The sequence below is a fragment of the Penicillium nucicola genome (genome assembly GCF_028828085.1).
Source record: "Penicillium nucicola strain IBT 29836 chromosome Unknown utg000003l, whole genome shotgun sequence".
Lineage (NCBI taxonomy): Eukaryota > Fungi > Ascomycota > Eurotiomycetes > Eurotiales > Aspergillaceae > Penicillium > Penicillium nucicola.
Window position 1 is genome coordinate 5109 of NW_026643127.1, and position 27588 is coordinate 32696.

Sequence of the window (27588 nt, forward strand, 5' to 3'; positions counted from 1 at the left end):
ACCCACCGCACTCGGGGGTAATCGATTCCCATCCCAAATGCAGAGGTAGCCACGATATACGGCGGCTTGCCATCCCGCCACTGCTGGAGGACTGCCGCCTTGTCCTCGGTGCTACCAGAAGCAGAATGATAGACGCGCGCCCGGATGAGCTGGGCAACCTCTTCGGCCATATCCTTAGCGCAGCAGTAGATGATCATACGCTCGCCACTTCCGAGAAGCCCAATACCCTGCTGAATCCCCGGCACCGCAAACTCTCGCACCAAGTCCTGCTTTGGGGGACACATGCTGACTTGGTAGTATATGTCTTGCCGCGTCGTCGGGCCCCGGACCATACGTGCTCCGCGAAGTAACATGGCTTCTTCAAACTCCGGTACCCTACTAGGTGGCATCGTTCCGGTAAGAAATACCATCTGGCACGCAAGCTCCCGGATCCTGGGGAGCAAGGCCATCGCAGGTCGGTATTCCACGGCAGTCAGGATCATATGGCACTCATCGAAAACGACGCGGTCCAGTTCATTCGCAATATGCAATCGGTGGAGAAACTCTCGAAATCGTGGTCGAACCGCCTGTTCAACCGAGGCCACGATCAAGGGACAGGAGTGTAATCGACCAGGGACAGATCCCGGACCCCAGATATGAGCCTCGATCCCGGCCTCCGCGCACCGCCGTTGGATCTCCGTCTTCAACACCACAAGCGGTAAAATAAGGATCGTGGTACCGGCCGTGGGTAACTGGCAAGGAAGCAGGTAGAGTAAGCTCTTTCCCTCGCTGGTTCGCAGAACCGTTAGTACCTGGCCAGAACCTGCCAAGATGTGTTCCATCGCCTGTCGTTGTTTAGGGGAGCGGTACTCAGCATCCGCACCGTACATCCGCTGAAGAATCTCTTGGGCCTCGTCCATTCGCCACACTCGTCGATTCCGGGTGGGAGCCTTCCGCCGTGCAACACGCTGGATGATCGGGGACTCGGTATCCACCTCCCGGGGTCTCTTAGACGGTGTGCTAAATCCACTGCCAGCAGTCCGACGACTCCCACTAGGGGTATTGCTGGGCTGACAGCGCTCGCTTCGTGGCCCTTCAGCTACCTCCCATTCCCACGCGGTCGTGGCCTGGAAGCGTTGCGGGGTGGCGGAAGCCGGCTGGAAATTGATAGGGTTACGAACGAACCGATGCCAGACTTGACTAATGTGCCGAAACTCTTGCAGCCCAGCATCGGTAAGCCCACCACGGAAGTTCACTGTTCCTCCATAGGCCCGATTTCCCGTACGCGGCGTATGGCTGGCCTGCCAGTGAAGCGCATCGGACATGCTCCCCTGGACCGCATCCGTCTCATCACCATCCTCTCCGGCCGCTTCTTCGATCAGCAGATTTGCATCTATATCCGCGAATTTCCGCCGTGCAATACCGACTGTGATCTGCCGCCAAGCTTTGATATGGATATGCTTCCCCAGGACTAGCTTACCGGCCTCGACAATGACCCGGGTCATGGTATCAGCAGGCCACGGGTCAGTGCCCTGAGACCAGAGATAGTCGGACGGCTTGGGTCCCCCGGTCTCCTGCTGGAGGAACTCTCGGAAGGGATTCACGATGGCAAGATATTGCGTGATAAGCTGCCCAACCTCGGGCAGTAGGAATCGGACAGGCCAGCGGGAGGCGTTGGTCTGATTCCGTGACTTATAGTAGCTAAGGATGAAAAGCATCTGTCCATCGTGGAGGAAGAGATCGCGCGTGGTCAACGTGGTGTTCCGCCACCGAAGGCCAATGAACTCAGTACGACGTCCTTGCTGCCCTGAACCGAGAAAGAACGGGACCATAACCACCCGGAGAAACTGCTGGACAGCGTTCTCGTACTGCTGAGTCGCATCGGCGGACACAACCCAATGACCCTCGGCATTCTGCGACCAGAATGTGTGGAACAGGGCAGGCGTCCTACCAACCCGAGTGATCAGCCAGTCCTTGACCGGGTCCAGATGGCACGTATTGCGCGAATCGGTGATGAATGACTGGCCTGGCGCAGTGGCGTCCCAATTATCGACCAGCTCATCATACGCGATGGTCGGGATCTCCGATGCTGGGCTAGAGCGCCCACTGAGACAAAGCTCAACCTCGAGAATCCGCCGGGCCTCTGCAATCCGCTGAAAGATGATCTCGCGGATATCGGAGAGGTGAAAGACCACATCTGACCAGACCAGAGTCTGACCATCGGCATGCCAGCGGATCTGGGCCGGGGGGACCTCGGTCTGACTGATGCGGAACCCGAGCAGTCGGTTCTCGAGCAGCTCCGACAGAGGACCGTCGGTATCGTTCAACAACCATTCGTCCCGGATCGCAATGATCATAGTACTTATCTCCGCATCCTTACCCTCTGCCGTCTCTGCCAACACAGACGCAAGGATGACCATCTGACAGTCGTAGATCAACTGCGATAGTATAGATGTATAGTTCCCAATCGCGAGCCATGCTCCTTGCGTAGGGCTCCAGAAGCGAACCACGGCATAGGAAACAAGGACTGAATCAAACTTTCGACGAGAAACCGGGTGCTGGATGATAGCAAGGCTGAATTGAAGTACGGCATGATCTAGCCGGGCGCGCAGATCCTCCCCATGCGGACTATCGACCTCAGACCCACTAAGATCCACAATCTGACTTGCGATCTCGGTTACTTCGACCCATACCTCAAGCTGCCGCGTACTGGCTTGAAAGAGATTGTCCCGGAGTTGCTGCTGCTCTACGACGCGCTCCCAGTAGCATACCAGCTGCTGCCAGGTAGTGATGTATCTCTGTCGCGTACGTTCATTCTGGAGATCGGAGAGGGGGTCCTGGGATGTTTCTCCCCGGGCAAAAGTGTTGAGAAGCCGTGCGTTACGGCGACTAAGCTGGCGTACCTCTGTATCTTGGTCATGTACCAAGACCGCCATTGCTCCCTCGAGAACACGTTGGACGCTTTCGCAAATGACAAAAAGTAAAGCCTCCTGGTCCTGTCGTGGTGTTCGATAGCTAGGACCAAGATCTTTGACCTCGAGCCCTTCAAGGTGGATATGGATACCGGCCCGCTTCATAAAGGGAGTGACCTCGGATACATGGCGCGCTGCGGCGATGGACTTCCGCGATGATTGAGAGAGACTCTTCTGGTATCGGCCCATGATCTGTTTCCATGTATCGCCGGTGAGAGCTGACGAAGGGGGTGTCTCGGAACCAGATGGTGGTACATAAGTAGGAGCGTTGGCATGCCGATATATATATTGAGGGTTGGAGGTCGGAATCTGGTCGGCAAGAACCACAGCAAAGTACTGTTGGCTTTGTTTCTGGAGAAAGAGCGTCTGCATAAAGGCCTCATGCCATGGAATCGCCCCCTGCTGCGCGACCTGCCACTGATGATGCTTATTATAATGTTGGCGGATCCGGTCCTTGCTGGTAGAGCGAACGTCGCAATCGGGGAAGTGGCAGATGAACCCGAGCACGGTCGGCAACCCGCGAATCTCACAAATCCCATCTTGAGGCTGGATGACTCCAGTGCTGTATTGTGCCACGCAAGCTAATTCTCGTGCGGACTCGATGGTTTGCCGCTGTTGACTCTTAACATGATGTTTGTCACGAAGATGGCGAGAGAGACTGGTTCGAATGTAGCAGGAACCATGGGTTATGCATAGGACTACCCTAAGTTCCGGTAGCACTTGCAGATACGACGGCAAGGGGTTATCAGTCTTAATTTCAGGCTCCGTGGCAGAATTTATATGATCGTGATTAGATTGTGACATTGTAGAATCTAGTAAAAATAGTAGATGGTATGGATATATAAAATTTAATTAGAAGTAGAATGGTGGATATCAGTATGATTATGGGTTCCCCTGAATGTCACCGTACGCTAGTCTGTTTATGGATTAATGTGATAACACTGGTTAGAAATGTGAGCAATCCGATATTGTAAGACATTAAGGCACTGTAGTGATAGTATACAACTGCTTAATACAGGGTATCATATACTCAGAAAGGATAGGACCTGAATCTGTATTAACTTGGTACTAATATAATTCCTTAGTATTCTACTTGGATTGTGGTGAGAAATATATTTGAGTTGGGTGGTTGTAAGTATAGTCGGAAGGCTAGACATTCTACAGTCGGAAATAGCAGTCTTGAATAAAACCACTCAAATTTGAATACGGCGATTGCAAAACTTGCAGAGTTAGAATTAAGATTGTTGTGATTTCCATGCAGCCTTCAGAAAGTAAAAATAGTATGTGAGTGATAGGAGGAGAGTTCTGAATAACAGTGTCCGTTTTCCTGAATAACAGTGTACGCTAGTCGGTTTTCAGCCTAGCTCCCGCTCTCTTAACTATGGAGGGGTTCAGAATTACACTGTAGTTCAACGTAGAATAGTTATAGGAAAACATAAGTGAGACTAGATCTAGTCCATTCCATTTCACAGGTCTAGCCTTTGAGATTGTTGGGGAAAGGATCATGTGTAGTAAAGGAGAATAAGAGAAACGAGATCAGAGAGTTTTAGTCTTGGTAAATGATGATTTCAAGTAGTGTTTCCTTTCATATTTAAGTTGTTCTTTCTCTGATTGAATCTCTCAACTATTAGATATCGTGTACGTATTGACTCCTGTTTACATCCGTAGGAATCTTCTGGCTCTCGATACCGCTTTGCCTGCGTAGGAACCCGTTGAACGAATTTATTGTTGTGTCTTGAAGTCACGGACCTTTACAGAAATATTCTAAGATTTCATGCAGTTCTTCACTTTTCTTTGGAAATCTTGGTTCCCTCGTGTTTTCTACCAAGATATCTCTTTTATAATGATTCCTTGATTTTAGTTCTTATAGAGTTCCCGGGTATGGATGTTTATATATTGTTGAGGTAAGCCCTATTATATGATTTGGGCCTTCGTGATATATTTAAGACCTCTCTATGCATAGTGAGCAAGACAGACACATTCTTCTCTTCATACCTCACCTCTCTGCTCTCCTTTCCTATGTCCTACCCGACCTCTTACTGGGTTTTGCCTATGCTCCAATTGCTAGTATCGACCTATCTACCCGACTAGATTGCCATCGCGTCGCCCCTATTTTAATATATTGTCTTCTCTAGTTAAGCTTTGTTTGTAGTTCTTATATTAAAAGATCTTTGGATCTAAGACATTGTTCAGGTGTCAGTCATCCTTTATTGAGTTTCTTCCATGTGCTCTTGCATATTCGTGTTCTTTTGTTATCTTTTGTTTTTATAATGAATTTGACCTGATGTTCATATTGAATTGCGCTGATTCAAGCCCAATATTGATGAGCCACGGGGCTTAAAAGCCCTAAGCCCTAATCAACGTCTTAGAATAGAGTTAGGGCCGGCGACGATTTAGCGTATCGGGGGTATCGGTATATGCCCCGGCAGCGCACTCGCCGATCAAGTATCATTACTTAAGATATATCTCATCAGAAAGGCATTTATAAAAGATCAGATTACTCTTCATCGTATGACGATATCCGCTACGTCTATTACCAAATTTTGTCGTCATGTAAGAGTTTCTTGATCCTACTAGACCTTTCTAAACCTCACGGAAAATGATATCAAGTCCAAAATAACCATGCACCGGCAGATCCCGACCATTTGGGTCACTATCAGCTCCTAAAAGCTGACAAGGATGACCTACATCACCTCTTTTACCCGGTGACCTTTCTGGTCTCTCACATTCTTCGAAAGTCTTCTAGATCCCTCACGTTGATCTGGCACGGAAATTTCTATTTACATATTTAGATTCTCAACCACAGTTGGTTTCTGTGCGATATCATCGCATCCCCAGTCCAGTCAAATTGCGTGCGATACGCACTGAAGGAGAGGGCCCGATTTCAGGAGTGGGTCCTAGTTTTAAGCATTTATGCTGAAGCTCTCTACTAGTAGTGCCTAGGGCTCTAATTCTAGATCCAGCGTTCGGTTTACTCTATAATACCACTATATTGCTCAGGCCATAGGCTTCTTTTTCGCTGACCTGTCTAATTCCCTAGAAAACGGCGTGGTCTCGTAATAAACTGGGTCCTAGGCTGAAGTACTCGAGGTCAGATACTGATGTTACACCATTGTATATGTTTTACGCTTGTCTAAGCATTATCAAGGTGGCAATCACCGACGAGCCGTATAGGGGTGTGTTCATGTGAAAATCATTGTAGCACAGAATGGTAGCACGATTTCGATTAACGCAACATGATAAAATAGGAAAGCAGTAGTTATTCAAGATCATATAAGGAGCACTGTTGCGACCTAGGTGTTGAAAAGCTAGCATCAACATTTTGCTTCTGACTCATCTAAGAAGCACTTTTCTGAGACGAAAACTTGGTTCTGTTTATAACTAATAATATCGATACAACATTTGCAGATTTATCATTCTACGTGATAAGATGTTACACGCCGATCGGTCTTCCAAACATCAGGAAAGGAATGACACTCCGAGACTTGCAGATATCAGTGTTCTACTTAAAACAAAAAATATAAAAGTTGAAAATACCACAAAACGACGTCGATCCAATCCCGGGTGAGAGAGATCATCTAAGCGAGGACAAAAGTTGGACCGATCTTTGAATGCAAGTTTTACAGGTGCATTTGAATTTTCGACAGAGCTCAGGGATGCCGATAGGCGGAAAGCATAAAGAAGTATTTTAATAGGTAGTCTCTGAGGTTAGCGCAACTCATACCTTCTTTCCCACTCTTAGGGCGGGCTATGTCCTGGTGTGTATGACGGCATGACTTGGAGTCATTTGCACAATTGATGATCTGCTGGAAGAAATGGACCCTTGCAAAGCAAAGAGTAGTGTTGGACCAGCCATGGCTCTTTTACAGAAAAAGGAGGTGCACCTCCAAAGCAGCAAGTGAAAGATTTCTAGCACGTGGTTCTTCGGCTCTAACATCTCTTCTAGCCGATGACAATTCAGAGGACCGAGAAGTTTGCTCTATCCTCTCTCATTTCCGTGTTCATTGCCATCAAATCCTTTAAGAAGCGGGAGCAGCGGAACCCCTATTTCGTGAAGTCTGTGTGGTGCTGCAGGCGCTCGGTCAGGAAATCAAAATTCGAAACGGAAACCCACGCCGTGATCTTCCAAATTACATGAACATAAGGGAACAAACCATTTCCATTGGACCCCTTTTCAGGCTACTCGAGAGCGAATTTTTCTCTCCATACGACATATCGGAGGATCTTAGCTCGATGCAACGGGAAGTTCAAATAGCTACGGGCCACCAGAATGACCTTGTGGGACTTGAAAAGACACTTCCAGCGCTGAGACTATGAACGCTGTTCTCGTAAAGCTTGGTGGATCGAGCTGGGTTGAACACCTAAGTGATGAAGCGCTTTTTACCGCTATGGTAGCTCTCTGTTCATTACATGACAGTAGCATTGAGAACGCGACCCAGCTACACCATCGCATTCAATAGGAGGCCAAGAACAGCTCGGCATTTGTTATTGCGGATTTTGTTATTCGTTTTGCGGAGACTCATCTTAGATGGTGTTTGACTTCTAAGATGTATCAATGGGTGTCTAGTAACTAGGTCTGCACGCTAGGTTACTCTGTGTTGCTTCCACCCATCCTCGTACTCTATACTGCCTGAAGATTTTCCAATCTATGTCAAATTGTCTTGAAGTATCCTTTCTCTCGCTACATGAGCCATCTCATTCTTTATACGGCATTACTAGGCGTTCGGACCGATCTGTTGCTTTGGCCGAAAAGAGGCGCCTAAATAACCATTATATTTCTGGCTAGGCTGCAACGGACTATGCAAGTTTTCTTCATTTAGTGTGGGTGAGAAGGGACGGTAACAGAGTTACAGTAGAAGCCACCAAAGGTGTCCAGAGAACGGCATAGTCGCAGTAGTACTAAGTTTAAACGCATATAAGGTCTACTGTAATCCAGACTAGTCATATTCCGGCAGAAAGTATCAATACCTGTAATACTACAACAGATCCCTGAGTAAGACCACTACTTGGATTTTGCTCAACATGCAGTTATGCCCACCATACAAAAACGTATTTCTCAGAAATCATATAGGCGTTAAGACCTGAGCAGAAGCAAATCAAATTTGCGAATCTCCAATTGATGAATTTACTCAATACTCTCTCCGCTTATTGCAATAACGCCTGAAAATTGCTAGAAATGCGCTTTGTTCCATGCGGATAGCTTCAATTATCATATTACATATTAACTTACAATACTAGGTAGAAGCGTTGCCCATCATAATTAGCGCCATTCCCAATGAGGCCTCAAATCGCCAGTTTCAATGTCATTTACCTGCTAGCCACTCTACCCCCGAGTAGGGTACAGAAAATGAAGTGAAGATACAATCATGCCTGATCATTTTGCACGTTCGACCCAACTGGGGCGATTGGTTGGGAGATAAGAGATCCTGGTCAAGGTGACAAAAACCCCGACTGTTTCGGGGGCGTTGGAGAGCGCTGAGAGAGACGCGGTCAACACACGATTGTGCTAGACGCCTCAGAACCGAAATCGTGAAGATGGTCTCTTCTCCTCCCCCAAACTCGGGGCTTTCGTCTCTTCTGACTTCCTCTCCCTGCCCACAGACCAGAATGCACCAACAGCAGCCTATTGAACTGCCGCCTTGGTCGCCTTCTTCGCCTTCTTCTGAGGATGATGAAAACGCAGAAGTATTTTGTGCGGTTCTCTCGACCCTTGATAGAGAGCAGCTGCCCCTGCTTGCAAACGCCATGCTACAGCGCCTCCAATAACTCGATCAAACCACCAATGCGAACCCCTCGGTCGGCGAGCCTCTGTATGGACCTTACCATGTACTCTTCCCGTTGAATTTTGATACCGGTCTTCGCTGGATCGCAAAAATCCCTATTAATGGCACAGCAAATAAATGGGATGAGTTGTCTGCCTCGGCCCTGACCTCTGAGGCGAACACCATGCGCCTACTGAAGCGGCAAACCACGATCCCTCTACCTGATATTTTGGACTTCTCCTCAACCACGCAAAATCCTCTTCGATGTCCATATATTATCATGTCCTTTATTTCAGGGATCTCTTTATACAACATCTGGTTCGGAGGACGTCTAGAAGGCGTCTCCCCTGACACCACCCATCTAAGCCGAATTCGAGCTCTCGAAAGCATCGCCTCGGCAATGGCGCAGCTAGATAGCTTCTCATTTCGTACCAGCGGCCGTGTTGTCTTTGACAATCATGGCAATTCATCTCAAGTCAAATCTATGCGACGGGTCGATCATAAGGCTACCCTTGATCGATGGTTCGTCCATAAAGTTCCAGCCGATGACCCTATCTATATCAAATTTGCGGCATCTAGCGATCCGAAAGAGTACTACAGCCTTATGCTTGATATACATCCTGAGCACAACAAGTCTCCCAAGAGTCTCTCAATATTCTTGGATACCTGAGCCTAGTATCGTGGATCCCTTTGTCCTTGCACACCCAGACTTGATATTCAGAACTTCATTGTTTCCGAAGACGGCGAGCTCCTAGGTGTCATTGATTGGGATGGGGTCGCTGCTGTGCCCCGGACTCTTGGAAACGAAAGGTATACTGGGTGGCCCACGCGCGACTGGGACCAAGCTATGTACGACTACCAGGAGTCTATGGAAGATGGGGTGGAACCAGAAGGTTAATGGGAAGATTCCCTAAGTCTCTCCCTTACTACCGCGACATCTATGAGGATATAATGGCAAGGCATTGTGCAGTGAGAGAAGGAGGGTCTGAAGTCAACCTCTGTCGAATGTCTCTCATTGCCGAAAATCTAGCCATTGCGGTAGATCAGCCTCGGTGCCGAAATGGAATTTTGCGCAAATTGTTGCAGGAAATATGGAATATTACGGAACTGAGTGAGCAGCTGGATCTTATGGAACTCGCCGAAATGTTCGCCGAGGGCAACGTTGACACCGAGGTGATCGACTCGCTCCAAAGCGGCTTTATCGCCCTTTTAGGGAAGAAGGGACTATAGCCCTGACTGGTCGATTGGGAAAATCATGGTTGGTTTCCTGACTTCTGGGAGTTCTTGGTGAATCTCATCACTGTATCTTTTAATTCCCACTGTGGGCCGTCTCATGGGTCAATCATCGAGTCCCTAGTGATAGATGACTATCCGTGGCTTGAGAAGGTGTCAGGACCACCTGTCATCACCGCCTCTCAACTAAGTGTGTTGGGAGCCTTGAGAACCTGACATTCAAGTCGGCCATTCAGGCCCCATGATGGGCTATAGGGACTGGGTCAGTCTCAATGCATAAGACATCTCACATGAGACCAGTAGTTAAATGCCAGCGCCCACGTTGGTTCTAGGAATCGGCGTTCAGTCTACTTATTACAACATATGTCCTCATTTATTGTATACGCTATCTTAGGATTCTATCTCACTTAATCACCGAAACCTGGAGATTAACGTAGTCTCACAAATCTGAACGCTCTAACCAGGGTGTGTCCGATAGAACGTATCACGGTGCTCCGCCGCTCTGAACGCAACCAAGTGTCAAGCGAAGACCCCTTGACAGGGCGAGTCGTATCCCATCCAACGGGTTCGACGGTACTTAAAGTGTGTTGATAATCATATGTGCCAGCCATGGTTTATGCCATGAACGAGCCACGACGGCTACCATGATGATTCATTATCTAAGAATCTAAATAGGACTAGCTTAAGGCAGAGATTTCCAATAACTATATATTGAAATGGGATATGCTCGATGGCAGTCTGGTTAAAACAGACGGGTCGACAAATGGTGGCAAGAAAACCTAACAACAAGTCAGGTCTGTGAGCTCTAGACAGATGACGCCTATCAGGGATAAGCAGATGCTATATCAAGGAGCATAATGATCATAAATCTTGAATCAGGAAATGAGTGGCATTGTTGTAACTGTTCATCATTCTCTACAGTCGTAGATTGCCCGTATCCTTTCCTTGAGGACATCACTGCCTAAGGCAGTAATCATATGTCACCATTTGTACTATATCCGGCTAATTAGAGATGTAAATGACTCTATATTTCCATTACCCCTATTTCTCGCTATTTATGGGTCTATTCTAGTTATATAAGCTATGCCGACGGATCATCTATAGACCCGGTTTTATATAGTATTCGTAAGGTAATTGCGACATCATACAAATCTCGTGATTTCCCCACTACAATATACAAGGGGCTTCTCAGATAAATAATAATCCCCAGACTTAAACAACTCGATTATTCCTTTACCAAGATCTAAATTGTGCATTCTTCAATCGTCATCATTGCATCGTAACTTTGAACAAAAGTGTTACTAACCATAGAACGGGATGTACACAACCAATGAATGCATTTGGGTTCGACTATTCTGATTAGAGCCCGGCTTACTTGGCTATTGCAATACTAGTTAGGCGGTAACAGGTTAATTGAACCTTGGAAGTTAGATTGATTACAGAGGGATCTCTAGTGTGATTAGAATTTTCATATATCGTATGCACAAAAAGCAAAGAAAAGGCCGGATGCATCTTGCCTTTGAATATCTAACAAGTTTCCGAATACATTGACCTTTATTGAATGAAACGGCCACACTGTGCTTTCAGCACTTCGGTGTAAAAGAGAGACTCATTGGCAGCATAATCGAGCCCACATTCATACACGAGTTCTTTTTACTTACATGTCAAATCAAGCATCGTATGTCAGTTTGTGTGCTGCCAAAGAGACACAGGGGTAATTATTTGGAGACTTGGCCCAAGAGAGGGGGCTCAAAAGCATGCGCATTCATGCAAGCTGTGATCCGTTCATTGCGACTGATGAAGTACAGATTCGTTGAGAAGACGAGGCAGACTCTAGCTCATCAATTGGAGTGCCCACCGAGGTCTAGTCAAAGAATTGACGGATTCAACCGATTCGTTGCTTGCGTCTCACCCACACTTCCTTGTCGGTACCTTCACAGTCACGTAGCTGTACCTCCCAGACCTTTAGACGGTAGTTGCCACGATCAGCATGTCCAGAGATGATGTCAAAGGACCAATTGTGTTTGGGACAGGTGATGCCAGTGCTCAGGGTAATGCCAAAGTCCTCAATGTCGAAGAGGCTGCCCTGCGACAGAGGGAATGCAGAGTGAGGACATTGCTTTTTGGGGTCAGCTTCGTCTTCGAGGCGCTTCTGGTGGCTTACATGGTCTATTGCGTGGACCTTATCCTTATATTTGAAGACCATTACTTGGTCTTTCAGATCCCCTGGTACGTCCAGATCTGCCTCGACCGGAGACTGGCCGACCACGACCCTGAAGGCTTTGCATCGGGAGGCGATTTTTTCATCATCGAGATTGGGCAGTTCCGATACCAAAGCCACTCGATGCCACACCTTTTGCGCGAATGGGTTCATGGTGGTGGTGGTGGTGTTGGGAAGATCTTTTTGCCAAGTCAGGTGGGTCCCGATGGTATTCAGCGAATCGACGGCGAATCGAACCAAGCCCTAAGCCACTCAAGGGATTAAGTTACAGGAGACGGAGGGAAATTACTTTGAAATTTGGCTAGGCCGAGAGGCCCAGATTTGGGTTTGCATTCGCTAGTTAATAAAGAGCTGACACCAAATGTCCATGTCGGAAATTCCAGCTATCTACAGTACATATAGATCATTTCACACACATGAAGCCACAGCCCTCACGCGCACGTTCGCACGCTTTCTTCAGCAATTGCTCCTCGGTGTCGGTCCATTTGTAAGTCAGAGAGTCCCATGGCTTGCCGGATTTGAACTCCTCCCGATGTTGCTTGTGAATGTTCTGTAACCGGCTCACTTCACGTGGGTCTCCAGTTCCAGAATAAACCACGAAGAGTGTACACGGGGGAAGTGAGTCGTAGATGCGCGAGATGTGGGATACGGTTTTTGAAACCGTCTGAGCCAGAACGTCAGGCTGTGGGAGGTCTGCTACCTCGGTGCCAGTGCCCGTCATAGGTGTGGTTTCTTCTGGCGGAGGAATAAGACCCGTAGACTCATTGGCGTTCTTCGGGTCAGGCATGCGATTGCACCAGCCACGGAGGTACTCGAGCTCGCGGATACGAGCCCAAGCGAAGTCTACACCACCGCCAGGAATGGAAACATTTGACTCGTCGCCATTGATCACCGCGGAGACACCATTCACCACCTCATCATCATCTCGGCATCCAATGCAAACCGTTGCTTGTGAGCCAAACCCACGTTCAGGATTTCCCCAATCGACCACAGCGCCGGTTCGTTCTTCGCCTGGACGAGGAACATAGGCTGGGCGAACAGAGCGTGCAAGACGACGGAAGATGCTTTCGTTGGAGGAATCACTGGTGCCCCAGCGTTCGCCTTTCTCGCACTTCAACTTAACCAGCTCCAGAACAGCACGGGCATCTTCAATAGAGTCGTGACCGGCCATCCCATTTTGGATCTGCTTGTTCATGTACTTCTGGGTCAGCCATTTCAGACTGCACTTCAAAGGTGGACCGCGTGGGTGTGGGTAGATGATGCTGGTGTCGACGATGAAGGGATGAACCAGTTTCAGGGCAGTGAGATCGGAGTTAAGAGAGTGTCCCACGAGGATGGCCCGCGGTGTAAGAAGTGCCAGGAGTCGCTGTTGAATTTGGGCAAGGGTTGTTGTCACAGGTTCCAGCATTTCTGGTGTGATTCCGGAGAAGCGCGTCAGGTAGTTGATAACAGGTCGATCTGGTTTGACGAGCTCGTCCAGGACCACTTCGCCGTCCCAGTTAACCATGCTGATCCGCGTCAGTTCAGACTGACCCCCTTCTGTAATGCACATTTCACAATCAAGGGCGAAAACATCCCGTCCAGCAGTCATGCTGCCCTTTTCAATCTCCGCATCAGGCACCTCGGCAGATTCCAGCGTTGGCACTTCAGTATCCACCCATCCATCTTCTGCTGCAGTTCCACCTCGTTGACGGGCCTCAGCTTGGGAAGACCTCTCCTCCAATGTGAAAAATGCGGGATGCAGGATGTAGTCGCTGTCTTCAAGATCTTCGCGGCTGGTGACAAATTTGATGATGGGCGTCCGCTGGGGAACAAAGTTTTTTTCCACTTTGGCAGGGCGAGGACCTTTTCCACGGGACTCGTCATTTTTGGATTTGGGAGCCGCGGACAGCAAAATGGCCTGCAAAGGCGAGTGGACCTTGTTATATTTGTTGTCACCTGGCGCCTTAACGGGCCAAATGTGAGGGAATATGTCTGCCAAATGTTGAAGGGGTTGAGGAAGGGTTTCACGCGCGAGAGGACGAGGATTGAAGCGGTGCGAACGGTCTTCCTGTGGGAGCCCTTGTTTCCATCGTTCAAAATCGACGGCCCGATCGTCTTGGAGTGGTTCCGTGGGTGGCACTTCCTTGGCTTTCGACTCCTCTTCGTTTTCAGTCGGTTCAATAGGAATGGTCTTATCGAACATGCCCATCTCGAGTCCAGGTACCATCAGTACAACCACCTTGCGCACATGGCCAGAATGCTTCATCGAGATCCATTGTGGTGCAATTCCGTCAGCAAAGCAGTAGAGAAGTAGTCCCTGCAGGTCTGAAATTCGGATTGACGACTGCAACTTTCCATCAGAGTAGGAAAGATCTGGGTATTTCACCTTCTCTCCATCTACTCTCTTCCGCTTCTTTGTCGCATTGCCGTTGGAGCCGTCGGTGCTTGGGTTATCGACGTGGACTTGAGGTATCGCCTCGGGAGCTCTATCACCGGGGGCTTCTGAGTGATCAGAACTGAGCTTTCTCTTCCGGTTTCCCATGTCAGCGTGGTTGACTGTTGGAGGTTCGCAAGGAATTCGCGAGATAGAGCAAGTCACATGGAGATATAGGTGTCACGTGATATTAAGGCGTGACAAGTGCAAATGGTGCAAACAGCGCAAATCCGATCTGATAACCGGAGGATTGCGTGGGTTCGTGGGTAGCAAGAGTCACCTTTGCGACACAACCTCTACTTGTGTAGGCTGCTTCCCTTTCTCTTCTTGTATTCCATTTATACCTGAGAACTGAATCCTTCGAAGATAATCGCCGGCGCCGGCCACTCCTCTTCTTCCCCGCCATCCCACCATGTCCGCGCTCACTGAAATCACATCCGAGGCCGACTTCTCGTCGCACCTTTCCTCACTATCTCCTTCTGCATTGGTTGTCCTCTATTTCCACACCCCATGGGCGGCTCCATGCGCGCAAATGGGCGCTGTCCTCTCCGCCCTCGCTTCGCAGTACCCCGCCACGACCCCGCCTACCATCTCGTTTGTCAGCATCAACGCTGAGGAGCTTCCTGATATCTCGGAGGAGTACGATGTCTCTGCCGTGCCTTTTGTCGTCTGCTTGCGCAGTGGTCAGATCTTGGAGTCAATTAGTGGAAGTGATGCCGTGAAGGTGCGGGATGCGGTCGAGCGTCACGCGGGCCGCGGACAGGGAGCAAGTGCCAGTCCGATGGATGGTGTGAGAACTACAATTCCTCCACCACTCTCCGCTGTGCCTCGTGAGGATGGCCCTATCACGGCGACCCAGGCTCCTGTCTCTGCCTCTCAAGCTCCTCCTACCGACTCGGCCAATGCCACCGCTGTCGCATCCGCTCCCGGTCTGACGCCAGAACAATCCAAGGAAGCTCTGTTTGCCCGTCTCGAGCAGCTGGTCAAGGCCGCTTCGGTCATGCTGTTTATGAAGGGAACTCCCAGTAGCCCACAATGTGGCTTCAGTCGACAGCTGGTCGGCATCCTCCGTGAGCGCAGTGTCAAGTACGGTTTCTTCAATATTCTGGCCGACGAGGACGTTCGACAGGGTCTCAAGGAATACGCCGAGTGGCCTACTTTCCCCCAACTGTGGGTCAGCGGCGAGTTGGTTGGTGGTTTGGACATTGTAAGTATCCAATGTTGATCTTCTCGTTGATCTTATTACTAATTGTTCGATGCAGGTCCGCGAGGAAATCAATGCCGATCCCGACTTCCTCAATGAATTCTCCGTCAACAAGCCGACCGCAGCTTAAGTCATTGGCTTTTGTTGCACGATACCCATGACTCCCCTGTCCCTGGTGCTAGATGCTAAAAGTCGAACATTATGATATATGCTTGGTCCTGGCGAGGCTTCTGTGCTTGACTTTTCTTTTTCACCCCTTCAATTCTTCACTTTCAATACTGTATGACTTTTAGTTCAAGTAGTGTTTAAAGGCGTCATTGCAAACACTGCCAATCTCTCTAAATGATATGATTAAAATACACAAGGCTCACATGAATTGGCAGGGGATATCAACAGTAATCCCGCCTTATAAAACCTTTACATACAACCCCATTACCGATGCTTACTTGTGCAGTGTAGTCTTAGTTAATCACCATGCCGTGGGAACTTTGAACGTCTCAAGGAATGTGCATTCCATGGTGTACAGACAGTAAGACTTTACGAGCGAGAAATGTTGGTCCTACATTCTACTTCGTTCGTACCTCTGTTAGTTCAAATTTGCTATGCTATTGGTTAAAGTCCATTTTCAATTGCAGCGAAGGTCTCCCTAGAATTACTTTGGTTTCTTCCAGGCTGCAGGGAAATTGGTCCGGCCGACAGCAAAGCAGGAAAGCAGCGCATCGGTATCGACATATGCACCTGCTAGCCAGCGAGATCCTCCGGTGGAGTCAAATTGCCGGCGCGCATGGACAATTCGTCGGTTGTCAAAGATGGCACACTCTCCTGGGTTGAGCTTCAGTTCAAAGATGGAATCTCTTTGCTCAATTAGACTAGTGAATATGGAGAGGGCATCTTGCAACTCATGGATAGAGCTTGAATCCTGTTCAACCCCCTTTGAAGGCGGAAGAGCAGATTGGAACGGGGGCGAATAATTGACATGGCGCATTTCTTGCGTTCTGGGGTCAAGCTCGAACACTGGTCGCTCATTATAGTAAATGCTGTTCTCGTGTCTGTACTCATAGCCCAAGCGCTGCTCCGACAGCTTTTTAAAATCGTGGGGGTGCTTAGCACGCATTTTTGCAGCGGCATGAAATGCATCAGCGAACAGCGACTCGCCTCCCTGACATGAGTTCTCCAAACAGTGAAGGAGTTGGTATCCAGGTGGCTCGTTCATGTACATCAAGTCCATGTGAAATCCAAGGAATGTGTTTGTATATGCCACATTTTGCGCATTTGGAACAGTCCGCACATCAAATGTTGAGCCATAGAATGAGTTCCGCAAAGGGCCCATGCTTGTGGCGATCTGTTCCACCATTTCCCTGGATTTCGGAATATTCTTGATGAAAATCAGGCCCTTGGTTTGTAGCTGATTCATGGCTTTGGCAAACTGAAAGCCACCCCCAACATAATCCTCGTAAGAGATCCAATGCTGTTCCTGGTTCATATAAGATCCACTCCATGTCACTGGTTTCGTGGGCCTCACTGTCACATGAGGATCGAGTGTCGGCTTTTGCAGCTGGTCAATGCTCCAATGTGAGTTGTGGTGGGCTGGCCAACCGGGAATATCGTTGGCCCATTGAATGTCTAGGGTGGTTCCAGTCCATTTGACCCAGCTTGGCTTAACATCCTTTGGAATATCGTTTGTGCGAAAAGGACGTTGGTGCGAGTGTTCATCCTTACAGAGCGGACACTGACAGAAATCGCGAAGGTAGGTATAAGGGAGTTTCATTGTTGTGCCGTTGCTGCGATGCAAGTACAATACCTCATTGTCCAGCCAGCATTGACCTTGACCCTCCACAACAGCATTCTTGAGAGTATAGGATTTGGGGACTGCTAGATGAGAAGTGGGTTCCGTCAGGTTGGTCCGGTTGGGGGGGGTTGTGTTGGTATTTTGGGGTTGATTTGGTATATTTGCTGGGTCGCGGGGGTCAGATTGCGGAGAACTGTTAGGCTGATGAGCCGCAACGGCGAAGTTGCGCCTGGGAATTGAGCGAGGTAAACTGCTCGGCAGCTGCCGAGAGATAGTTGAAGGTTTGAGACGGTGCATGGAGGATGTGAGATGTCTTGAAGAAGAATCTTGGGTAGAATATGGAGGCTTGGAAGCTGAGAAGGTGAAAGAGTTGACTGTTTCGCGGACCTCGGCTGACAGATCAACACCTGAGGCAGCAGATTGAGGCATCGAATTCAGGCACCAAACTCAGGTATCAACTTCTGCCTCAGGCCACTATCATTCTTGACCTGGAGGCGACTCACCTTACGTAAATCCTTGTTTATGATTCTCATTCCAGTCCAGTCCAGCATGGCAATTCTTTGATTCACTTTCGTCTCAATGTCAGGGGCCGAGCATCTCAAAGATGAAGGCACCAAACGACAGGTTGTGCTGGCTGGCGGAATCGCCGGGCTGATCTCACGGTTCTGCATTGCGCCGCTGGATGTCGTCAAAATCCGGCTGCAGCTGCAGATTCACTCATTGTCGGACCCAATCTCACATCAGGGGGTCAATGGGCCAATTTACAAGGGGACGCTGTCCACAATGCGGGCAATCATGAAGCAAGAGGGAATCACCGTATGTTTTGGCGCTGGAAACAGTTGGCACCAATACTAACCCAGCGACAGGGTCTTTGGAAAGGCAACATCCCAGCCGAGATGATGTACGTCTGCTACGGCGCCATTCAATTCACCACGTATCGAGCAACAACACAGGCTATTGCGCAACTCGGCCCCTATCGACCCCCATCGTCCGCCGAATCCTTCATATCTGGAGCTGTTGCAGGTGGATGTGCCACAGGCGCCACATACCCACTAGACCTCCTTCGTACACGATTTGCTGCACAAGGCTCGGATCGTGTCTACGGCTCATTGCGGGCTTCCGTTATGGATATTGCGCGACAGGAGGGCCTACCAGGGTTCTTCCGGGGTTGTTCTGCTGCGATTGCGCAAATCGTGCCATACATGGGCCTTTTCTTCACAACATATGAGGCATTCAGGCCAGCGTTGACGACGTGGGATTCCCTACCTTTCGGTACAGGGGATGCGGCTGCTGGTGTGCTTGCCAGTGTATTGGCCAAGACCGGTGTGTTTCCGCTTGATTTGGTCCGCAAGCGCTTGCAAGTACAGGGACCGACAAGGACACGATATGTCCATCGCAACATTCCCGAGTACAGGGGGGTTATTCAGAGTATTGCTCTTATTCTGCGCACGCAAGGCGTTCGGGGGTTATACCGTGGGCTCACAGTGAGTTTACTCAAAGCGGCGCCAGCGAGTGCAGTAACAATGTGGACTTATGAACGCACATTGAGGGCACTGGAAGAGCTGGAGGTTGCAGCCGCCACCTGAAATTTGGGCTCGGCTACTGATACAGCTGCATGGAGCATTGAACGGCGTTGGGGTTACGAATGGAGTATGAATTGCGTTAATCTGCCAGACAATTAAAAGAAATCTGCCGCAAAAGATGTCTAGTGAATGGCAATCCCTCGTCTCCAATCCATCCCGCAAGTAAACACCAGGGACAACGGTCATAGCCTCGAACAGAAGCTTTATTCAGCCGACATGTTCAAGGTACATGCTCCCTTCTCCCCCTATCATCGAACTATATATGCTTTTCCCAATACCTCCAAATTAGGCGTACAAACCCCTGATCGAACCCAGTATTTATAACACCTTGACCCTATCTATCTTCTTTTTTTGAGTAGGATAAGGTATTTCTGTCCCCACTCGTTATCCCAACTACTACTCTCGCCTGAAGCCAAAGATAATCGCAGATATTGCGTATCTCTCGAATGTTATACTTGAAGAGGATACATGTTAGGGCATTCAGTTCAGACTGCGAATTAGCCAATGTGAAAAGGAAGGCGTACCCTTAGCACACCCCCTATAGCGAACGTTGTGGAGGTATCAGGTCTTTTATGTCGGGAAATATTGAACACTCTATGTGATTACGCACAGCTTCAGACGAAATTACATGAACAGGTTTATTCATTTCAAGATTTTCTGTGTCCTGTCTTGAATTACTCTCTCGTGTCCAAGATATCTTCAAGAATATCTTAACAAATTTGAAGCTAATAAACATACAGTGTACAAGTCATCAAACAGGTATAGGCATGCACTCCCGCCAGGAAGCAGCATGCCATTCTGAAGACATAACAACGGCCCAGGGTAATCAGTACTCATTTTCCACTGCTTGCACATTGTTATCTTCAGCCACCTCCGCATAGTCCTTCTCCAGGGCAGCCAGGTCCTCACGCGCCTCTGTGAATTCGCCCTCTTCCATGCCTTCACCCACATACCAGTGCACAAAAGCACGCTTGGAGTACATTAGGTCAAACTTGTGGTCAAGACGGCACCAAGCCTCGGCGATAGAAGTAGTGTTGGCCAGCATGCTAACTGAGCGATCCACAGGGGCTAGCAAACTACCGGGAACACGGACAGGCTTTTGGTAGTTGATCCCGACTTTGAAGCCGGTGGGACACCACTGGACCAGGTTGAAGGAACTCTTGGCCTTGAGAGCAGCGATGGCCTGTGAACACTCGCGAGGAACTACATCGCCCTTGTAAAGCAAAGCCACAGCCATGTACTTGCCCTTGTGGGGATCACACATAACCATCTGGTTTCTTGGCTCAAAGCCTATTTCAGAGTCAGTCAAAGAACATGAACCGGGCACAGGAGACAAACATTTGAAAGTGAGGTCTTGCACCTTGTAGCTTTCATGGGAGCTACTCTTCTCGCCGTTCACCGGAGCATACGAGATCAGAGGATAGTGTATACGTGGGTATGGCACCAGATTTGTCTGAAATTCAGCCAGGTCGACGTTGAGAGCGCCGTCAAAACGCAAACTGGACGTGAAAGAGCTGATCACTTGAGCAACAAGACCGTTCATATGCTCGTAGCCGGGACGGGTAATGTCCAAGTTACGGCGGCAGATGCCGTACACTGCATCATTGTCCACCAAGAAAGTGCAGTCCGAGTTCTCAATAGTACTATGGGTAGATAGCACGGTGTTGTAGGGCTCCACCACTGCAGTCGAGGTACGAGGTGAAGGGTAGATTGAGAACTCCAGCTTGGCCTTGCGGCTGAACTCGGTGGTAATCCGTTCCAGCAGCAGCGAGCCAAATCCTGAGCCTGTACCACCACCGTAGGAATGGAAGATCATGAAGCCCTGCAGAGAGCCGCAATTCTCTATGAATTGGTCAGTTAAAAGTCACCGCCAACTGGTTGAGTTATTTCCTTACCAGACACAAGACGGATTCGACCGAGAACGTCGTCAGCAATGTCTTTTCCAGTAGTGTAGTGGCCACGCGCATCTGTCTCTTGTTAGCTTGCTTCGCTCAGCTAGTGTTTCTCAGGTCGCGGTATACAGTTGTTCGCAGCATCTTCCTTTCCGCTGATCAACTGCTCTGGGTGGAAGAGTTCGCGATATGTACCGGTGCGAATCTCGTCGATGGGCTATTGCAATCAGTCAGTCCGCCTTGAAAATATGCTTCCTTCGAGTTATATGCAAGCACGTACAGAGGGGTCCAGATCGATGAAGATGGCACGAGGGACGTATTTTCCGACGCTGGTCTCTGTAAAGAATGTCTCGTAAGATCCACTTCTCACGGCGTCGTCGATCACATCAGGGCTCATGGATCCATCGGCGTTGAGTCCATGTTCAAGGAGATAACTGTTTTCTGTTTCAGCATGAGAATGGAGACGCAGCGAGGTGACATACAGCTCCCACGCAGCGTTACCAAGCTGTACACCAGCCTGGCCAATGTGGATGTGGCAGATCTGAGATCTCGAGTTAGCATCAACTCGCTTGGTTATGTTCTGTTTTGAGAGTCACGTATCAAGCGCTTCTTCAAGCAGACGTGTTGGGGACTGGAAGAACAGTCAGAGCAGAGCTTAAGACCTTACCTCGCCTCGCATAGTGAGATTGTTGGACAACAGTATCAAGAGAGAAGGAGAAAGGTTGGGTGTGAGATACGAAAGGGAAAGACAGAAGAGAGGAAAGGAAAGAAGAAGGCTGAGGGTGTTTGTGTTGACGTTACGAGCAACATCAGTCTTCAGCAAACCGCCAAAGTGAGCACTAATTTAGCAGCAGACTGGAAATTAAAGTTGATCTTGATTTGTGCATCTTTGCAACCGATTTGGATTTGAATTGTCTCTGAAACCATACAAGGCATGCTATAGTAGACACCATCCATGAGCAGCTGCTATATTCCCCCGTAAAGTAATGTCCTCGCCTAGGGAAAACGCTTTCTTTCTAAACCAGTAGAAGACTTCACTCGCTTTGTCTCGTATGATAAAACGCCCGAAACTCGGATCGTGTTGAGAGCAAAGTCTGAGGTCGATCACATTCAATGAGAGAGCCCTGTTTCATAAGGCCAACTCGATCAAACCTGTCTATGAATCGTAGACGGTGTACCACTGCAATGACTGTTTGAGATGCAAATTCGCGTTCGATGATGGTCTGTATTGTGGATTCAGTCTCCCAGTCCACACTGGAGGTCATTAATTATGGTACAACTAGGGAGAAAGGAGAACACACCTGCTGGTCGCCTCGTCCAGCACCAATATGGAACTCTTCTTGACTAATGCCCGTGCCAGAGCAAGGAGCTGACGCTCACCCATGGACCAGTCGGATACCGATAGTGGCTGGTCAAGTCCTCTATCCACACTGACAATCTTTTTCCATAAACCAACCGTCTCAAGGGCCTCGATGAGACATTCGTCCGGGAGGATGACACTGGCAGTTCCACAGTCCAAGATGACTCTCAAGGTGCCAGGCATGAAGAATGGATCCTGTGGAATGACATTGACGTGAGAGCGCACTTCATGGCATTGTAGGGGGCTGAGATTCACTCCATCTATACTGACGGTGCCACTTTGCAGTTCAATCATTTTCAGCAGTCCTAAGATGAGAGATGTTTTGCCACTGCCCGATGAGCCACAAATTGCGATTTTCTCGCCTGGCTTAATCGAAAGACAGACTCCATTCAAGATTGACGGAGCATCAGAGCTGTTCATAATTTGGGTCAGTTTGAGAATGTAGTGTATGCCAGAGGGAGCCACACCTATACTTCGCTACCACATTGTCAAATATTACCTCGCCATGAGAAGGCCACCGAGTCGGAGACTCGGTGGTGCCCTCAAGCTGATATTCCGACGGTGTGTCGTTGACAAAGCTTAGAACACGCGAAACTGCTCCGATAGAAGTCTCAAGTACGGTCCATGACCTGATCAACATCATGAGATCTGTATTGAAGCTCAAGATCAAGTTCAAAGCCACCCCAATGGATCCTGAACTGAATTGGTCTTTTAACGAAACAACCAACGATACAAGTATAACTGCGAGGGCCATGACAACACAGTCCAGGACAAGTTGTAGCCACTGTTGGATGCAAAAAAGCATATAGAAGGGCTTTTGTGATTGATTGAGTGCATCTTCCAATCTCTCTTGGAATGGCACCTTCCACCCCATGGCTCGAATGACAGCCATTCCTTGAATAGTCTCCACAAAGTGTGTAAACAAAGGAGACTTCGCTTCTATATCGAGAAGACGCACCTGTCTAGAAGTACGCAGGTAGTAGCTCTGAACGAAATACAGAATCACGGCCAAGGCAGGGACGGTTATTGTCAAATATTTTCCCATGATGCCAAGGATGACAAGCTGAACGCAGCAGTTAGAAAATCCTATCAAGTCGATCAGCTCAGATACAAGGCAATATCCGGATGCCATATTGGGTCTACCAAGATAGGTGTTGATTGCTTGAATGGGCAAACTCATGTCAATGAGCTCTATATCTTGACTAAATCTGCGAGAATCAATTCTCATGGCACATTCCATTCATTGCGCAGGAGCACATACCGATTCGTTGTCAGTCCAGCGTCAACCTTTTGGAAGAAGCTAAATGGAGCACTAGATGAAATATCAGCATTGAAGACAGTTTGCGCGCAATTCCAAGATGTTATATACTTCATAGTAGATCGTAGTAGATGGGCATGCATCATTAGACCGGTGTTATTGATGACTCGGACAAAAAGCGCCCTGAAACTATTATGTCAAAAAAATACCACGTAGGCTTCTCGATGAGACTGACCAGCAGGCAGTAATAAGTGAAAGGAATGAAATTCCAAACAATGCTGCATAAATGCCGAGATAAAATCCTAGCCTTTGATTCGGACGCTGCTCATTGGCATCAGACCAACTCTGAAGCCAGATAGCTATATGACAATCAGTAAAGAGACATCGGAGTCCATGCGAAAACTTACTCGTGAATTTATCTGAGAATCCAAAAAGCACAACCGAGGCTGCGAGAATGACTATCATCTTCCAACCTGCAGACTTGAGATAATATGCATAAACAGACCATTTTCCATCCCTGCGAGAAATATCTTGGTCGGTTTCTTCTTCATCGCGTGGTTGAGAACTCGATGCAGAGATCCTAGTCCGCGGTTCTCTCTCGTTGCGTATTTCATCATCTGGTAAAACTTCATTGGATTCTGTGTCGCTCTCTTGTGGTAAATAGTGTCGAATACAGTCGTACGTCGTGATTTCTGTCACTTTTCCTTCGTCCAAGATAATAATTTCATCGGTGTATGGGAGTACTCGATCTGCGATTCTGTTAATTGAACCCTAGTTTCGCAAGTGCTCTTTGACTTACGGTTATGCGTGGCGAGAATAACAGTTTTCCCAGAATCCTTGAAATGCCCATCGGATGTGAAGAGGCGCGAGGTTATGGTAGTAATAGACTTGTTATCCAGTCCACTAAATACATCATCCAGCACCAGCACTGGAGCACGAGAGTATAGAGCTCGGGCAAGGGACTATGTGGGTTAGTTGAATGGCCATTCAAGAGCTCATCACTTACAATCCGTTGCTTTTGACCTCCACTCAGCGTTACTCCAGAGCTTCCTGCCTTGGAAAGGTCTCCTTCGGGAATATCTTCAAGATCATTCTCCAAAGCGCATGCCCAGATGACAAACTGGTACCATTTCAGGTCGAATGCTAATGGACCAATGATATTTTGGCGAATTGTATCATTGACGATCCATGCGATTTGGGGGCAATAAGCGACATTTGACAGGAAATGGGACATTGACCCATCTGTCAAGACAGTCTCTCCAAGTGTGCTTTCCAGGAGTGTAGTCTTGCCACTTCCAAGAGGTCCAATGATGGCCGTAATCTTCTTTCTCTTGATTGCAAAGTTCAGGTTATGCAGAACTGTGGTCGTTTCCTGAGACCAAGAGAAGCTTGCTTTGGTAAATTCCATGACTGGATCATGCGAGGTCGACGATGGGGCTGAGAGAGCCTGCGAGAGCTCTATGGAGTTTGTTGAAAATTGTTCTTCTAGCACGTCCAAAGTAACTTTGGTACAGTACATCTCAATGCGGTCAAAACATGCGATGGACTGATATAGGGATGGGAGAAGTTGAACAAAGACCAGCAGCGGTGCAGTCGTTAAGGAGATCAAAGAGAGCGAAGTGAATACTCGCGTTGATAAGAGGGCGTCACTATTCTTGACGGCGGAGATGATAGTAAAGATGCTGAAGGTAGCAAAAGGAGCCAAAGTAAGAGGTATGTATGCTAGTATCAGCATTAGTATCGTGAAAGTCGGCTATCGCCGTCGAGTATGAAGAATCAACATACACAGAATGACCTGCACCACAAGCAATTTCCGAAACCTTTCCGATACCTGCAACTCCACTCGCCGCAACTGAGATACACACTCGAATAGTTTCTCGGTCAAACCCAACATTTTGACAGACTTCATGTCCTGTAGCATACTGGAGGTGACACCGAGCCTAGCCTGGACACGCTCAATCCATCTGCTGATGGCCGCGTTCGACTTCTGGGAAATGGGGACGCTTGCAATGACGGTGACTAAATATTTATTAGATGAGATATGGCAGGATCAAGGAAAGGTTCTTACCGAGCGATATAACCGCTGGGATCAAGCAAGCAACTCCCAGCTGTCGCTCCAAGAGAAAGATTCCAACGCCTACTTCCAACGGGGCTGCCCATGCCTCATGTAGAGCGTGCAGTGTAGTAATGATGCGCTCAACATCAGTTCCCATCAGAGTGATCGCGGGGTTGTCTTTAAAGTCAGCGGCATGAAGCTTTGTAGTCTGTCGATATATCAGAGGAATAAGTCCAGCTCGCAACATGGTGTTCAGGCGGAACGCTTGGCGCCAGTATACCGCGTTTGATATCTAGATAGACTGTCAACTATCTGTGTATGAATTCAGTAGATGGGCAACATACAGCCATCCCGAGGTATGTGAGCACGTACGCTCCCACCAATGCTGGACCATATATCTGATTCTCCGGGGTCGACTGAGAAGACATGAAATTCAAAGTAGCCGAGATGAGAAACGGCTGACAAAACTTAAATGCAGAGAGACACAGTCGAGGGATGATGGCGCTGACCAAGGGTAAGAAGTATGCACGACAAGCTGCTCGCAGCAGACGATGCTTGGACTCTGGATTCACTATAGAATTTGTCAAGCACTGAACTCGATTATTAGTCTGGAATATCTCGTACCGCGAGCCCAAGCAATTATAATTTTCCGTTCAGCCTCTGCTCCCGTCAAAGCAGTGTCAACATTGGGCATATCATGAACCGCAAGGATAGTTGAAAATCCCGTGCGAAACAGGGGAATCACCCAGATAAAAAAGCTTCTTACCCAAAAGCTCGCGGTGACTTCCTTACTTGGCTGGTGATATGCCATGCCCAAACGCTGGGTCTTGTGCACAGATTCCATGCCCAGCACAGCAGCTGTGCCGGCACAAATTAGTGTCCACAAAGCAGCTGGTCTAGAAGTGGGAACTGTCAAGAGCCACAGACTGCGAGCTCGCGCAAGGGAAAGAATAGTCATGACAGCAAAGTAAATGATCATCAGGTCCGATGGCCGTATTGAGCGTTGATCTTCCAGCCACGACAGCAGGAGCGATGCCATGATAACGACGACATCCAGAATACTAGAAGCCAGTGACAGGCTGGTATATAGAAAGGGGTTCTGGATGCGAAATGCGAGGTATAGTAGATGGAAAAGTAGCAATAAGCCGAGGACAATCTATGCCGAATCCTTTTCAGTATCTCGAAATTGCCAAAGTTCCAAACTGCCAGCTCACTCATACATACAAGCTTACACGTTGCTAATCGGTGAGACGTGACTTTTACCGGTGCACGAACAAGGACACAAAGACGTGTTGCGGTGACCAGAAGAAACAAGCTCGCTGGCAAGACCTTGAAGAACGCATCTTCGAACAGAAGTGTGAAATCAAAAGGCCGACAGAGAACGCTTACTCGCGGTCCAAGAATATCATCACTTCCAGTTGGACAGGACATGGCAAATGTGTTGAGGTTTTGGAAAAGGAAGTCCGGCAGGTTTATGGATGAGCTTTAGACTCCGATGCTAAGTTAGCACTCCGAACTCCGAGCACTCCCATGCTTATCGATGCAACCTCATTGGAAGTCGTGAAAATCGAAGTCCGAGTTTCGTCCCTCGTAAACTAAATACTGTGAATGGGGAAGTTGGTAAATCATGCGTTTGGGAAACGTAGAGAAACTTTGATTGAACTGTGATGCATAGACATCGAAATGCAACTATCACACATGAATGGGGGAAAGTGGCGTTGTTTTGTATGAAAATCAAATCACAACCCGAACGCTTAATATGACACAAAAGATAAAAGGAAAGGTTAAAGACCGGTATGGGGATATATATATATGGTAGAAGAACAGATTAGTCGACCGAATGCACCAGTGTAAAGTGCCTGT

At 48.4% G+C, this 27588-nt stretch overlaps 8 protein-coding genes across 8 annotated transcripts; 3 read left to right on the forward strand and 5 right to left on the reverse strand.

Moving 5' to 3' along the window:
• Positions 1-8733: 8733 nt before the first annotated feature.
• Positions 8734-9943, forward strand: N7511_003575 (uncharacterized protein; the record flags this gene model as incomplete). The annotated part of the gene is made up of 4 exons (XM_057126000.1): positions 8734-8761; positions 8845-9346; positions 9422-9606; positions 9684-9943. 4 exons carry the CDS (start codon positions 8734-8736, stop codon positions 9941-9943), a joined length of 975 nt encoding a protein of 324 aa, XP_056984890.1.
• A 1888-nt stretch (positions 9944-11831) lies between these two features.
• On the reverse strand, positions 11832-12320 carry N7511_003576 (Rieske (2Fe-2S) protein; the record flags this gene model as incomplete). Its single annotated transcript, XM_057126001.1, has 1 exon — positions 11832-12320. The coding sequence occupies one exon, from the start codon at positions 12318-12320 to the stop codon at positions 11832-11834; it is 489 nt and encodes a 162-aa protein (XP_056984891.1).
• A 250-nt stretch (positions 12321-12570) lies between these two features.
• On the reverse strand, positions 12571-14691 carry N7511_003577 (RNA exonuclease; the record flags this gene model as incomplete). The annotated part of the gene is made up of 1 exon (XM_057126002.1): positions 12571-14691. One exon carries the CDS (start codon positions 14689-14691, stop codon positions 12571-12573), a length of 2121 nt encoding a protein of 706 aa, XP_056984892.1.
• A 304-nt stretch (positions 14692-14995) lies between these two features.
• N7511_003578 (PICOT family protein) lies at positions 14996-15917 on the forward strand (the record flags this gene model as incomplete). The annotated part of the gene is made up of 2 exons (XM_057126003.1): positions 14996-15790; positions 15846-15917. 2 exons carry the CDS (start codon positions 14996-14998, stop codon positions 15915-15917), a joined length of 867 nt encoding a protein of 288 aa, XP_056984893.1.
• Positions 15918-16439: 522 nt separating this feature from the next.
• Positions 16440-18005, reverse strand: N7511_003579 (putative Gamma-butyrobetaine hydroxylase subfamily; the record flags this gene model as incomplete). Its single annotated transcript, XM_057126004.1, has 1 exon — positions 16440-18005. One exon carries the CDS (start codon positions 18003-18005, stop codon positions 16440-16442), a length of 1566 nt encoding a protein of 521 aa, XP_056984894.1.
• Positions 18006-18155: 150 nt separating this feature from the next.
• Positions 18156-19162, forward strand: N7511_003580 (thiamine transporter TPC1; the record flags this gene model as incomplete). The annotated part of the gene is made up of 2 exons (XM_057126005.1): positions 18156-18392; positions 18443-19162. 2 exons carry the CDS (start codon positions 18156-18158, stop codon positions 19160-19162), a joined length of 957 nt encoding a protein of 318 aa, XP_056984895.1.
• Positions 19163-19985: 823 nt separating this feature from the next.
• N7511_003581 (tubulin alpha chain) lies at positions 19986-21730 on the reverse strand (the record flags this gene model as incomplete). Its single annotated transcript, XM_057126006.1, has 6 exons — positions 19986-20449; positions 20498-21001; positions 21055-21126; positions 21181-21268; positions 21332-21631; positions 21719-21730. The coding sequence occupies 6 exons, from the start codon at positions 21728-21730 to the stop codon at positions 19986-19988; spliced, it is 1440 nt and encodes a 479-aa protein (XP_056984896.1).
• A 355-nt stretch (positions 21731-22085) lies between these two features.
• Positions 22086-27156, reverse strand: N7511_003582 (uncharacterized protein; the record flags this gene model as incomplete). The annotated part of the gene is made up of 14 exons (XM_057126007.1): positions 22086-22305; positions 22353-22823; positions 22879-23497; positions 23555-23619; positions 23673-23852; positions 23905-24028; positions 24077-24418; positions 24469-24631; positions 24676-25391; positions 25455-25688; positions 25738-26017; positions 26070-26296; positions 26350-26881; positions 26950-27156. The coding sequence occupies 14 exons, from the start codon at positions 27154-27156 to the stop codon at positions 22086-22088; spliced, it is 4380 nt and encodes a 1459-aa protein (XP_056984897.1).
• Positions 27157-27588: the final 432 nt, after the last annotated feature.